Here is a 14117-nt window from a genome sequence, read left to right as displayed (position 1 = left end):
TAAATTTTATTTACGAACGTTTTTATTAGTAATAAATATACGTAACTTACGAATTAACTTACGTAACGAACTTCTATATTCATATATTTTTAGTACGTATATTAGGGGGTTCGCCCTGTAGTCAATACCTCGCTCCTTACGCTAAGTTCGAATTTTGTTTCAATTCTTTAAAAATGACCCCTTAATCACAAAGGTCGTTAATTAGAATAAATAGCTCTTATGAAAGTACTAAAAAATATTTGGCTTAAAGAGCGAGGTACTGACTAGAGGGCGAACCCAATCATACACGTAATATTTTCTGTTCGTTTTAAGTTTTGATGTTACTCCTTATTTTCAGTTGGAAAAATTGTTTTTTTAATTTAATTTCTGATTGTTTTTTAAATAATGCTGGGAAATCCAGCGCCCCCTGCATAGTAATGTCCCTTCCCCCATGAAAACTTCCTCCTTGGAAAGATCCCCCAACATAACCCACGACTCCCCCCCCACTACCAGAAAAATTCCCCCCTGAAAACGTCTGTATACTTCCCAATAACCAGTACTATATGTAAACATTGGGTAAAGTTCATAACTTTCAGCCCTTCCACCGGGGGCTTTGGGGGATTAAGTCATCCTAGAAGACCTCTAAAGTAGAACCTCTACAGTAGGGTTCTCTGATACTCTGAACAGATTCAGCGTATCTGACGGTGTGATTTTCATTAAGGTTCTATGTCTTTTATTGGGTGTTTCCCCCCTTTATAAAAAATCAGGCTAATTTTTTCAGGCGCGTAACTTTCTAGTGGTAGGACTAAACTTGATGAGTAAGATTAAACTTATATATTTGAAATCAACATTAAAATCTGATTCTTGTGATGTATCTATTGGTATCAAAATTCCGTTTTTTAGAGTTTCGGTTACTATTGAGCCGGGTCGCTCCTTACTTACAGTTAGTTACCAAGAACTGTTTGATTTCCTCATCATTTACGCATAGTATTTGTAATTGGGAAGCATGTATACATTTTCGTACGGGGGAGACAAATTTTCTGCTGTTTTTTTTCACAGGAGAATTTTCTATGGGAGGGAAGTTTCCAGGGGGTGAACTTGTCCGTGGAAATTATATAATGGGGGAATTTGCCAGAATTCCTAAACTAAATTCTTTTTTTATGTCTTGCTTTCTCTTTTCCGTCTCAATTTTACGCATGGAGTTCCTAAGGGTAACTGTCAGGGGTAAATTTTCACCGGGATTGAATTGTCTAGGGAATATTTCCGTGGGGAGGGGAATATCTCCGTGGAGATGGGCATTATTTAAAAACGATCAGAAATTAAATAAAAAAACAAATTTTTGCTACTGAAAGTAAGGAGCAACATTAAAACTTAGAACGAACAAAAATTATTAGGTATGTGAGGGGGATTTCATTCTCTTCTACACCTTGCTCTTTACGCGAAAGTTTGAATGTTGTCGGAATTCTTTAAGAACGACTCCTGAAACAAAAGGGTCGTTTAATTAGAACAATAAGAGACTTTTTTCAAAAGTACTAAAAAACTTTAGCGTAAAGAGCAAGGTGTTGAGGAAGGGGCAATCCCCTTCATATACGTAATCATTTCTGTTCGTTTGAATTTTTAATGCTGAAAAAACTTTTTTTATTTAATTAAGACTAGGAACCATTAACTACTTAGTCTTGCCATCTCAGTTGTCTTTTATTGATTTAGAAAAAGTTCCTGGGAAATACTTACATACCTTTTTAGCCTATATATTTAGGCATTTTTCAAATATTAATGAAGTTTCCAAGGAATTTATTTTATCTTTTGTCTTTTCTGTTTTATTATTGATCTATTGTTCACAAAAGTATTTTCTTCTTTTTTTTTAATCTGGGCAGGAGAAAGGGTATTTAAAGACTAAATTCATCAAATACTTTTAATAAAATCGAATTTAACAAAACATTTTTTGCGACAGATACAGCTGCATAAAATATGATATGCTAGGGAAACGACAATTATTGTAGCCTGATGATCAAACTTGCCCGGTTAGTTTGCAAGACGCTATGGGTTCGACTCCCCCTGATAATAAATTCCTATAGCTTTCAAAATGCATTGATCATTGGGTTGTTGTCATTTACGTGTTGTACTTTCGTCTTGCATTATGAAGCTGAAAAAATCGTAAGATCAATTATCAAATTAAATATCTGTTGTTTTTTTTATAATTCTAGCTTCTTCAGACTCTTAATTACCTACCTCATGAAGAATGGCGCCCGTCAATTTGATAAGATTCAAGCGCCTCTTCAGATAAGACAGATCTGGTTGTAATACAAGGCAATAGAAGAGTATTTCCACTTAGAATGCCTGCAATATCCTCTTAAATTCTTCATAAAACATGGCATGCTTTTTATCTATTTAATAAAGTGGACTTGATTTATAACATCGATGGCAATTAGGTAGCGACATTGGGTAGATGGTCTTCTAATAATGATTCATGGTATATGGTACATGATACTTAAAACAAAAACGTGACTCGGAACCGGAAGCTTTTAAGTCTCATCCTAGAAAATAAAAATATTCCTTATTTCATTTTATGGATTAAAAGTGAGGTTTTAAGGCATTTTTTGTAACAAATTGAAAGTTGGGAACCAAGCAAAGAAGAGAAAAAAAATAGGAAAATAAAAATTACGCAAGAAAAATTTAGGGAACAAAAGCAGTGCTACAAATGTGAAAAAAGTTAGATTACCTAGTCTTAAAACAGATAAAGATAGATATAAATATAAATAAAATGAACTATAAACTACACCAAATTTAAAGAAAAATTATAACTTCTATAAAATTTCGGATTTTACTCGCTTGAAGGGTCAAAACTCTCCCTCCAAAAAACTGAACCATAAGAAATAATTTTTAAACAATTTACTGATAATTCAAATGGCAGTGTAAAACAGCTCTCTTTTCTAGAATTACGAGATCGGCTTCTTGATAGATACAGCGAAGATAGTCCAAATCCTTCAAGATCTTATTCTAACAGCTCCTCTGTCATACAAGGAGAAATAACTGATGATGTAGAAAGATCTCAGCATCAAGGTGAGGCAACATCTTTATTCGCTCTTAAGTAAAAGGTAGGTTGAGATTCAGTCTGTTGAAGACTGAGTCGAACTTCAACTCTTTGGGTCTTACCACAATGAAAAAATTGGTGAAATGGAACAACAAACTTCTTGGGGGACTAACACTTTGCCATCAATAGACGTGTTCGAACAATCTTTAAAACGTTCTGAGCTTTCTAGAAATACTATATATGTGGTCAACAGACAGACTCATTTAAGTTGTTTTTCCACCGACTAAAGTTATCCACGGTAACTAAATTACTACACCAATTTGGTATTTAATTTTCTGTCAGCCTGTTAGACAGATTATCCTTCTTGTCATTCGAAAGACTTTTTCAAAATTTTGTGAGCATTTCACTAAAAATGTACCTTGAGATCTACGTCATGTCCCGTGAAACATTATTTATTTTTATTTATATACGAATGTTCTATATTTGTTCTTTTCGTATTTTTCACAGCTTCGGTATAGTAAACCCCCGCCTCGTTCTTGGGCCCCTAGCCTAGATTTATGCATATGTGCCTGTTGTGGTAACACCTGCATATCGTTCAGTCTCAACTGCAATATTCATAACTTGAAGGAAAACTGAAACTGTAAGGTTCGCAACATACTTTTAGAAAGAAAATGAGTTTGGATAATGAAAAAAAATTGAAAGTCAATCAAAATTTAATGGAATGCTTGTCAAAGCGAGCATATTCAACTATGCTGGAAACGTAGGGTGCATCTGACCCTTTTTCTGAAAATAAGTAAAAAGTTAAAAAGATCGTTTTGGGGATTTCCGACTGGTTGACATTCCAGAGGTTGAACAAAATATCTAGGTCACGGGAAGGAGGGGCAATGAGCCATAATTTAATGGAAAGTAAAAATATTTGGGTACTTGTACATAATCCAGTAGTCAGGCGAGAAAGACCGCATTGAGAAAGACCGAGATGCTTAATTGAAAACAGGTTTTCTCTGCATGTGAGGTATTGCTCACTCCGTGACAAAGATTTAAACTTTAGTTTTTTTGGGGTTGAAGGGGCAAAAAAGGTACCTAGGTTGGGTTATGTTACGTATTTAATATATGCTATGCTTTACCCTCGACCCCCCCCCCCCTAATACGCAAACTTATAGCCAAAATTTGCTATTATATTTTCATCCTATCTTGTTTTATTTCATTAGCATTAACGAAACTTCACTTCTCGCGTGACTACCGGATTCTACACAAGTACCAATATTTGAGTACCTACCTAAGATAAATCTTAAGGCCTATACGAAATGAAACCCCATATTCCAGCGATCATATTTAAGCCCTTTTTTTATATATTGCTAAAGCTACATTATTTAACTTCATAGAGTAGGCCTATATCTTATTGATTTTTTGTGTCGTTAAAATTCTAGAAAAAAATAGTGTGTCTGGGGAAAGTATAAATTCCTTAAATTCGCTATCTTGTGAGATTACAATAATTTCAGATGTGGTATTTCATTTTGGGCCCGATCATATTGTTTTAAAGAGGAATTTTCTATTAAACGCATCGTTTGAAGTAACATGAATTGTAAAAAGGAAGCCCGGTTGTTTAAATTGGTTAGATGGTTAAATAACACTAAATTAGTAGATTATCATAATTCAATTCAATTCAATTTATTAAATACTACAATAAATACATAAATACACTTAAGCGCTAGAGGTCCCAAGAAGCATAGCTTGTAGAGGACCTCGTATCAATCACAAAATCCATACAAAACAAATCAGGGAAGGAAAGATAATAAAACCATATTTCAAAAACATAAAGACAATGCGAGAAAAATCAACAAAAAAAACAACAAAAAACAAACAACTGCTACACAATAACCTTTGACTTAATTTTATCCGAACTGAAAATGTCCTGTAATTTATTAAATTTCCAAACCATTAATAATATTATTAAAAAACAGGGTTCGAATCTAATTCAACATAATGAGAGAGTATAAAAAAAAACTATATAAATTAAAGCGGAATAAATAGATAAAGCAAAATTAATAAAGAAATAAAGAAAAAAAAACGAAATTACTTCAAGCTTTAGAGAATATTTTTCTGCAAAGGGAAGAAGAGTTTTTGACAAGAGAAAGTTCACTGGGAATAGAGTTCCAAAGAGCAATTGCTCTATAAATTGGTGACCTCTGAGCTGCTGAGGATACCCTTTTCGGCAACCGAAATTGGTGAACAGAGCTCCGAAGCAAAGTCTGGCACTTATGTGTTGATGCTAGATCAAAGTAGGATAAGATGTTTGGAGGAAGCGATAAATTGAAGGCTCGATGAGCTAGTTTTAGGTTCTGCTTCTTGATAACCACATCTAAGGCATCTAGACCTGTATCACTGTAAAGATCAGCTGTAGGAAAGAGTCGGGGTAGGCGAAAAGTTGCCTTCACCGCTCTATTCTGTGCTGTTCGGAGTTGTCGAAGGGAAGAATAGTTAGTATTGCCCCATACAGTGCAGCAATAAGAAATATAAGGAAGGACAAATGCATAGTAAAGAGAAAGCATTACATCAGGAGTAAGAAATTGATTGGCAAGATGAAGTATAGACACTTGACGAGAAATTATAGAATGTGTATAGGAAATATGAGTTTTGACAGAAATAAAACAATCAACATGACCGCCAAGAAGCTTCACACAAGAGCACTGGGAATTATATCAGTACCATAAAAAACAAGGATTGTTGGGGAAGGTTCATACATGTGGTATGGGGTTCGAAAATGAATAATACTACTCTTGGAGCTATTCAACAGCATCCCGTTCTGCTCACACCAATCCCGCACATAGTTGTGCAGGAGCTGAGTCTTAGCAACAGTACAGGGCAGATCATTAGAAACCACAAAAAAATTACTATGGTTTGCCAAAAAGCGGCTTGGGCATGAAGGTCGGGCGGTGGACGAAGGTCATTAACCTAAGAAAGAACGATGAGAGGTTCCAAAACTGAGCCTTGAGGTACCCCTTTGGAAACCGAAGCTAGATCAGAACATTTCCCATCATACCACACAAATTGAGATCTATTAGACAGGTAAAATTTAAACCATTCAAAGGCAATTCCCCGAACTCCAAGTAGGGACAGTTTTCCCAGTAAAACAAAATGATCTACCATGTTGAAAGCTTTATAAAAATCAAGCAATAGTCCTAAAACACAACGATCCTTGTCTATGTTAACACGCACGAATTCTGTAACGTCAACGGGAGAACATGCAGTAGAGAGTTTAGGTCGGAAGCCTTACTAGTGATCAGACAGAACAGAACCGCTTCCAGTTGAAGCACCAGTACACAGGAATGAAAAAAGCCTCTTATGCACAACTTTTTCAAGTAATTTCGAGAAAATTGGGAGAATTGATATAGGTCTATAATTTGACACTAAGCTGGGGTCACCCTTCGTAAAAAGAGGGAGTACTTGCAATTTTAAACGAATCAAGGTATACACCTTTTGAAATAGATAGATTAAAAATATGGGTAAGAGATTCAACAGCATACGAAGAAACAGACTTAAGCACACGATTTGTTAGTCCAAGCGCATCAGGTGTGTTACTGCTACTTAAAGAAGAAATGAAATCACAGAATCCTATGTTTGTACAAGGAGTTAGAAAAATACTTCTCTCAGCTGGTGAAGATTTACCTAGTTTAGGAAAGGAGGGGGTCTTAAAAGTTGGTAGGGTGGTAAAGTAAGAGTTGAAGGCACTAGGTACAGCTGCTTTTTCAATAGTTGAACTGCTTTTTCAATAGTTGAACTTCATTAAAAATAAGTAAATTTGATTTAATCTAAAAGGACAAATTACAGGTTATTAACTTAACAAGGATTACATCAACATAAAAAACGAGAGGAACACCCTCAAAAGGCAGGGTCTTGATGAAAGTTACCTAATAAAATTTAGTATGTCCAAGAACCCTGTTCTGGAGGTTTGAGTTGTTATATGCAAAACAACAAGATATTGTATTTTTACCGAGAAGGCTGATGGTCGAAGAACCAATGGTCGAACCAATGGTGAACCAATGGTCGAAGAAAAATTGGAGAGGTATTTTTTGAATCAAGGTTCATTATTTTGGCCCACTTTTTAAATAGTAAAAGATATCATGACACAGGAAATAGTCAATTTTAGTTTTACAAGCAGGACCAATATTTCTCCGCAGAGGCCCCCTTGATATATTTAAGACTCCTGACCAAAAATGCATTTTGGTTTTTACAGCTACTATCCTTTCACCCCACCGTCTCAAACAATAAGATATGCACTTAACTTAGGAACGATTTTCCTTTTTGAAGCGTTGTCATGCAAAAGTTAAAATTTAGTGCAGAGAACAAGGGTCGAGAGCAAGGCCGTACCCAGAGAGGGGGTTAGGGGGTTTTACCCCCCCCCCCAAATGTTTGTCTGACTCGTAAAAACGTAACAAAAATGGATATAAACAAATTTTTATGGGTTTTTGGAGTTTTTTGCGTAAACCCCCCCCCCCCTCCCGAATTTTTTTTTTAGTAAAACCCCCTCTGAAAAAAAAATCCTGGGTAAGGCCTTGGTCGAAAGGGATTACAGCGCTGTCAGATCTAGAACAGCCCTGAATACGATAATACAAACTGACAAAATAAGATTTATATGGCACCTTACTTGCTTTTAGGAAGATTTTATAAGAAAAATGAAAGTAAAGAGCAACGTTGAAGCTGAAAACAAAATAGTCTACTTTGAATATGATCGAGGCTACCATCCCCTAGGGGGGGGGGGTATCACCCTCTTTGCACTAAGGTTTAGCCTATGCTTCCTTGATGATTAGTATGTTTAACATGATTGAAACTTTAGTGAAAATAACGAGAGGCTTAGGATGGCAGCAGCCCCTTTATATATAAAATAACTCATGGTGCGGTTCAGCTTCACTGTAGAATTTCACTGGAAAAATCAGTTTTAGCTTTATTTGCTGAATTATATGAATCGGAAGTTCTCCACACTTTTCCATTTTCCAACGTTTTTTTACCTTAGGAATAGGTTCTAGTATGAAATTTGGATTAGGATAGAAACATGACTCAATCCTGATGTTATAGTTGTTGTTATTTTGACAATCAAAATATGACTATAAAAATTTATATATTTTTCCAGAGACCACCTAAGTTAGCAAATTTTCTTAGACTGTCGGTTCAGCTAACATTAAAGGATATATCTCTTTTATATACCTTATATAAAAATTTACTTATGTAGAACATTATTAAAATATTTAAACTTTACCTTTATGGGAAATAGGCAAAAAACAACACAAAGGAAAAAAGGACGATCCAGCCACAATTTAAATCGCCGCCAATACTTACCATTTTATGGTAGTTTTAGTCTGACAGAAAAATTACACGAAGAAAAAACATTCAATAGCTCAAAATGGTAAAGCATGATCATTATTGATCAAATTATCAATAATTAATCTGACAAATCACTCGGATTTACAAAGCGTAAACATATTGTTTTTTCTTATCTGTAAAATTACGAAGATTTTAGATGCGCCCTTTTGTTTTGGGCATGACTGTAAAATAGACTCCAGTTTTAAGATTTAATTTTAACAGGAGCCTTTTGGAAAGAGAATCCAAACGTTTTTTTTAAACTTACTTCAAGTATTAGCCATTTGATGATAGTTTTATATATTCTGACAGAAAGACCTCACGAAGAAAAAACATTCAATGACTCAAGATAATAGACCGTCATAAAATAATAACAAAAAAATCTGCCGAAACATTTTAGACAGTTTATAACTTTAAACACTTTCATAATCCGTGAGAATTATGATACTCGTCGGCTAGACCAGCCATCACTTGAAACGTCGGCACCTTTTCTTAATCACTCCATTTAGAAAACCCAGTATGCTACCACAGATACCATATAATTCTGGCATCTTTCTTGTCCTCAGCCACTTAGCATTCAACTCGGTGGGCACTCGAATCGGATTAGAAGTTGTTGTATAAACAATCCATATTCAAGTGTAAAGTGAGCCTCATCCTAAGCCCAGGTGGTCTAACAAAGCGGACATGGTAATGTAAACTAACGCCACTCATCTGACAGAAGGTTCATCTCCAGAGTTATCAAAACAAGCTTACAAAAACTCGGTAAAATCATTTGAAAAAAAAAAATAATTTAACGAACCGTATGTAATCAATAAGCAATACTACCCCATGAGACGCCAGCCCACATTTAAAACCCAACTAAGATGGGATGTCCCCAGGGCCAGATTAAGATCTTGCGGAGGACTGGGCCATTGAAATTTTAAGAGCCCCTTACAATAACCATATTCTATAGAAATTTAGGTGCAAATGTGTAAGAGACTCCTCGTGCTAAATATATGATGTCAGATTGAAGTCGCTAACCCTAATAATAGGATAAACGATAAAGATAGTAAAGGTTTTCAGAGTGCCCGAGTCATTGATCAAAGGATTGAATCTGTTCCATGGGCAGTAATTGTGAACCTCGTCAAATCTAAAGCTAATTTTTGGGAGATTCTAAATTCAATAATATGTAGTCATTTTATAGGGCTACAACAATGGTTAGAGACGTTTTGGTATTTTGACATTTAGTTTGACATTTTGGCAGTCGCAATTCAAAAGTTGTTGCGTGATAAATATCAGAGATGTATTCGTAGAATACATTCTCAAACTTGGCAATGCCAAGTTGGCATAATTGATTGATTTTTCCAGTCTGCTTCCCGTATTTTATTTGATGAATCAAAAAAACTTTTTGCACAAAATAAGTTTTCTTCAAAAAAGAAGAAGTAAAGAACCCCATTAAACCAAAAATGAACAAAAATAGAATCAAATAATCTGCCAAGCTTACAACTACCAGTATCAATAAATATCGATGAATTAGTATCAATAAATAAATAAAACCCAAGACAAACAGAAATTAAAATAAGTCAAACTCAAAACGAGCAGAAATTAATCTGAATAGGATTCTAAACCCCATGATTTCTAAAAGCCAGAATATAATTTGTACTTTACTGAAAAAATTCTTTTAAATGTTTCACTTTTATATCTTTGAGAAATAAAAAATCAATTAAGATTTTAAGGAATAAATATGAACATATGTATATTAAACTGATAATGCACATTTTTTTCAGTAAATTCATTTGATTTTTTTTTCAGTAATTTACAAATTATATTCTGGCTTTTAAAGAGCATAGGGTTTAGAACCCTACTCAGATTAATAATACATTGTGCCAACATTGTTCTTTATTTAGGCAGCGCGATTGCACTGCCTATGATTACCAGACTATTTTTTCAAAATGCAATATTTTCCTTCCATTAATTGTAGTGAGAAAATGAAGCTTTTGACATTCAGCTTGTTTTTTTATATTTTTTGTTGTTAAAAAGCCTTAGGTATACAAACAACTAGGATACTTGTTAATAACAATCGAAGAAAACGTGTATTTTAGTTATGTTTTTTTTTTTCTTCTAAAGTGTATGTCTTGTATCACGGCGTCATTTGAATTACACAAATATCACTATGCTCGAGCACGGTGGTTGAGATAGAGGTATGCTCGACCTATCCCCAAAAAATGTTACTGACCTGGAACAGTGGTGTAATTTCGTCAAAATCCTGGGGGGGGGGCAAAGTTGGAGCCAATTTTCCCAAATTAAGTGGCAATGCCAATGACAGTGAGAACTAAAAAACGAGTCAAATAATCCCATAAAGGCAAAGATATACTGAAGAAAACTGACTCGTTTCTGTGGATGCTTTAATTATGGAGGTTTATCTTATTTTTGACAAGATTTTTGAAGAAACCAAACTTCAGTTGGGGGAAGGGTAAGGGGAGTCGCCACCTTGCCCCACATCAAATTATGCCCTGACCTGGAAACGTGAATTTAAAGGTAATAGCCAGAATATCTGTTTGGACACGCTAGATGTCCAATGGATGTCAATGGGCATGCTAGTGTTGTAAGCATCCTACAAAATATACCTCAAATAGATTGATGGTCAAAAATAATGATGTATCTTGTATTATTCACGGTTGCATTTCTGTCCTTCTGCATTGATTGGTAAAATTCAATCATGCAGATAGGGATTGTTGGAGGTGGAGCTTTGTCTTCTCTAATATCAGCGATATTTTGCCTATAACTTTTCCCACTTTAGATAGGTATAAGCTATTCTTGTTTTTTTTCCAATCTCCCATCCACATATTGCTCTATTTGAAATAGATTACTACGTACGCGCCTGAATTTGAGATACAGCATGTTGTCTACTTTTTGATTTACCGTGATTCAAAACACGGTTTATTTTGCTGAAACTGCTCAAGGCATGTTTCCCATGGCTCAATAGTTTGTTTTTTTTTATTGCAGAAGATTCCTGCAATCGAATTCGAAAGAAGCGGTCAAGAGCAGCGTTTTCACATGCTCAAGTGTTTGAGCTGGAAAGGAGGTTCAGTATTCAAAAATACTTATCAGGACCAGAAAGAGCTGACCTTGCTCAACTTTTGAAGTTAACTGAAACCCAGGTAAGTCAATTGAAACAGTAATTTCATTTGACCTTATCTGACTTTCTTATCCTCGTTAATTAATAAACAACAAGGCTCTAATTTGAAGATTAAAACATGGTCAGTCTATTTATACCTGTATGTCTATATAAATATGTCTTTGCGTCCAATAAATTTAAAGCTAAATTACGCATTCAAGCTTGAAGCGCGAAAACGTTGTAAAATAGCCTTGAAATCACTGATAGCCCACTTTTTCTTATATATACTGACACTTTTGTAGAATCAAAAAAGCGAGAAAAGATTTAGTGGAAAAGGATATTCCAGCAAAACTTTACTTCGAGCGATTTGATCCCATGGCTGTATACCCGAGTAGTGTTTGAGCAAAGCAGAAGTTTTCCAAGGGCCAAAGGCCTGAGCCTGACCTTTTCAAAGTTGAGGGAAGTTTACGAAGACAGAAGGCCAGAGCTGCCAGACATAGCGAAGACAGCAGTAGGGTAAGAGGTACCATTTCTACGAGACGTATAGCAATCTCCATGTTATTTGCGTACGCCCCCGTACCAAACAGGTTTTTCTGGTAGGTATTCTATTCTACAGGGCATTACACCTTTGCCAAGAGATTTACGCAATTTAAGGAAAATTTTTTCTGACTTAGATTTCTATTTAATTATATAAAATTTTTTTTTTCGTTTAAATCCGTGGTCATTCATTTGTTATTTGATTAGTAGGTTTTTTTTTTTTAAACTTGGCTAATAGGTTTTTAAACCTATTACTACGAACGCTACATGCATTCCGTTTTTGGAACTATGAGCGAGATTGTGTGATGCTATCAGACTGATTTCGTTTCATGGGTTCATTAATAGAAGGACTAATGTTTTTGAAAAGGGTAATTACTTCTTTAGTTTACGAGATTTGCGAATTTTTTGCGAAAAGGTCTTTGCGTAAAGGTATTCCGATGGTTAAGAATGCCTCACGAGTAATTAAAGAATGGGATGCTTGCATCAACAATACAAAGAATATGCTTAGATACTTAATAGATTTGACGCCTACAAGAGACATTGGTAGAAGGTATTCAATAGCTTAATTGAAAAGTAACGATAGAATGACATTGTGACTTGACCTAGCTTTACCTCGCCGATGTGGTCTGTATAATACACAAGTGATGATTTGCACAGTGTTGTCAATTTTAAATAGTTTAGAAATAAAAAAATTTAACAAGAAATGGCTGAAAAGTGTTTTGAGGGAGTTGAGTTGCACGAGGGTTCAGTTACATGCGGATTCAGTTACACGGGGATTAGTTAAATGGGGTCGAGTAGCCGGAGGTTCAGTTGTACAGGGTTTCGGTTATACAGGGGTTCAGTTACATGGGGGGTTCAGTTGTACGGGGTTTCGGTTATACAGGGGTTCAGTTACATGGGGGGGGGGGGGTTCAGTTATTTTTTTTGATTTTGTGTGTTTTCGCAAGAAAATAACTGGTCTTTTAGCAAACTTAGCCATAGCTACCTGAAACTCTGCATAAATATCTTCATTTTTAATCTAATTGCATAGCTACTAAAGGAACATTGAACATTTTTTCTGATTTTGTGTGACCACCCGGCACCCCAAAGACTCCTGAGCCCCCATTATAATACTTTTTATGGCTTGATTATATCTTTTCAGAACAAATTATTATTTTAGGGAATTATTTCTGTGAAACAGTTAGACACATTTTAAAAGATGATTTTAGAAGAGGACTTGAGGATGAAACTCTGTGGTCGTTATGATACACAAGTTCCATTTGAACAGTGTTGTGAGGTCCCCTTACCGCAACCCCAAAGGGCTCCGATCCCCCACCCCAACCCCGAAGGAACCCCCCGGTCCTCAAAGGTTCTCTAGGCTCGCAAAGGGGCCCCCGGCGCCCCAAAGACTCCCGAGCCTCCATTATAATACTTTTTAAGGCTTTATTATATCTTTTCAGAACAAATTATTATTTTAGGGAATTATTTCGGTGAAACAGGCCCTCATAGGTGTTTGTTGTCTGAAACCTATAGTTTGGGATGAATAGTTTGCTATTTCAAGCTTTTCTGAGCTAAGGTTTCTTAGTATTTCATAGGTGTGTGTTGTCTGAAACTTATGATTTGAGGTATGTATTTTGCTATTTCCGACTTTTCATAACCAGATTTCTTTGTCTTTCTTAGGTATGTGGTGTCTGAAAACTATGATTTGGGATGTGTGTGTTGCTATTTTTTGACTTTTCTGATCTGGATTTCTTAGCCTTTCGTAGGTGTGTGTTGACTGAAACCTATGATTTGGGAATGAGTGGTTTGCTATTTTTGACTTTTCTGAGTTAGATTTCTTAGCATTTCATAGGTGTCTGCTTTCAGAAAATTATGGTTTGGGAGGTGAAGTTTGCTTTTTGGACTTTTGAGAGCTAGGATTCTTAGTCCCTCATAGGTGTTTGTTGTCTGAAACTTCTAGTTTGGGATGAGTAGTTGGATATTTCAGGCTCTTCTGAGCTAAGGTTTCTTAGTATTTCGTAGGTGAAGCTTCCACGTCAGTTTTAAGTTCACCAAGACATAAAAAATTTAAAGTTCAGTTCTAATTTTTCCATAGAAGATAGGAAAAGTTATACTATTATTGTGATTATTTTCTATGAA

General features: G+C 35.3%; 1 protein-coding gene across 1 annotated transcript in view; it reads left to right on the top strand.

Moving 5' to 3' along the window:
- Positions 1-14117, top strand: part of LOC148952989 (uncharacterized) — a 44957-nt gene that overhangs the window by 14722 nt on the left and 16118 nt on the right. Inside the window, exons 2-3 of the mRNA XM_089087488.1 lie at positions 2914-3039; positions 11351-11505. Coding sequence (XP_088943614.1) covers positions 2914-3039; positions 11351-11505 — 281 coding nt within the window. The remainder of the gene's footprint in view (positions 1-2913; positions 3040-11350; positions 11506-14117) is intronic.

This window comes from Artemia sp. Qi Xiang Cuo, chromosome 4, assembly GCF_049724085.1.
Source record: "Artemia sp. Qi Xiang Cuo chromosome 4, ASM4972408v1, whole genome shotgun sequence".
Lineage (NCBI taxonomy): Eukaryota > Metazoa > Arthropoda > Branchiopoda > Anostraca > Artemiidae > Artemia > Artemia sp. Qi Xiang Cuo.
The sequence above is the reverse complement of the archived record's forward strand: the minus strand, read 5'-3'. Positions and strand labels throughout refer to the sequence as shown.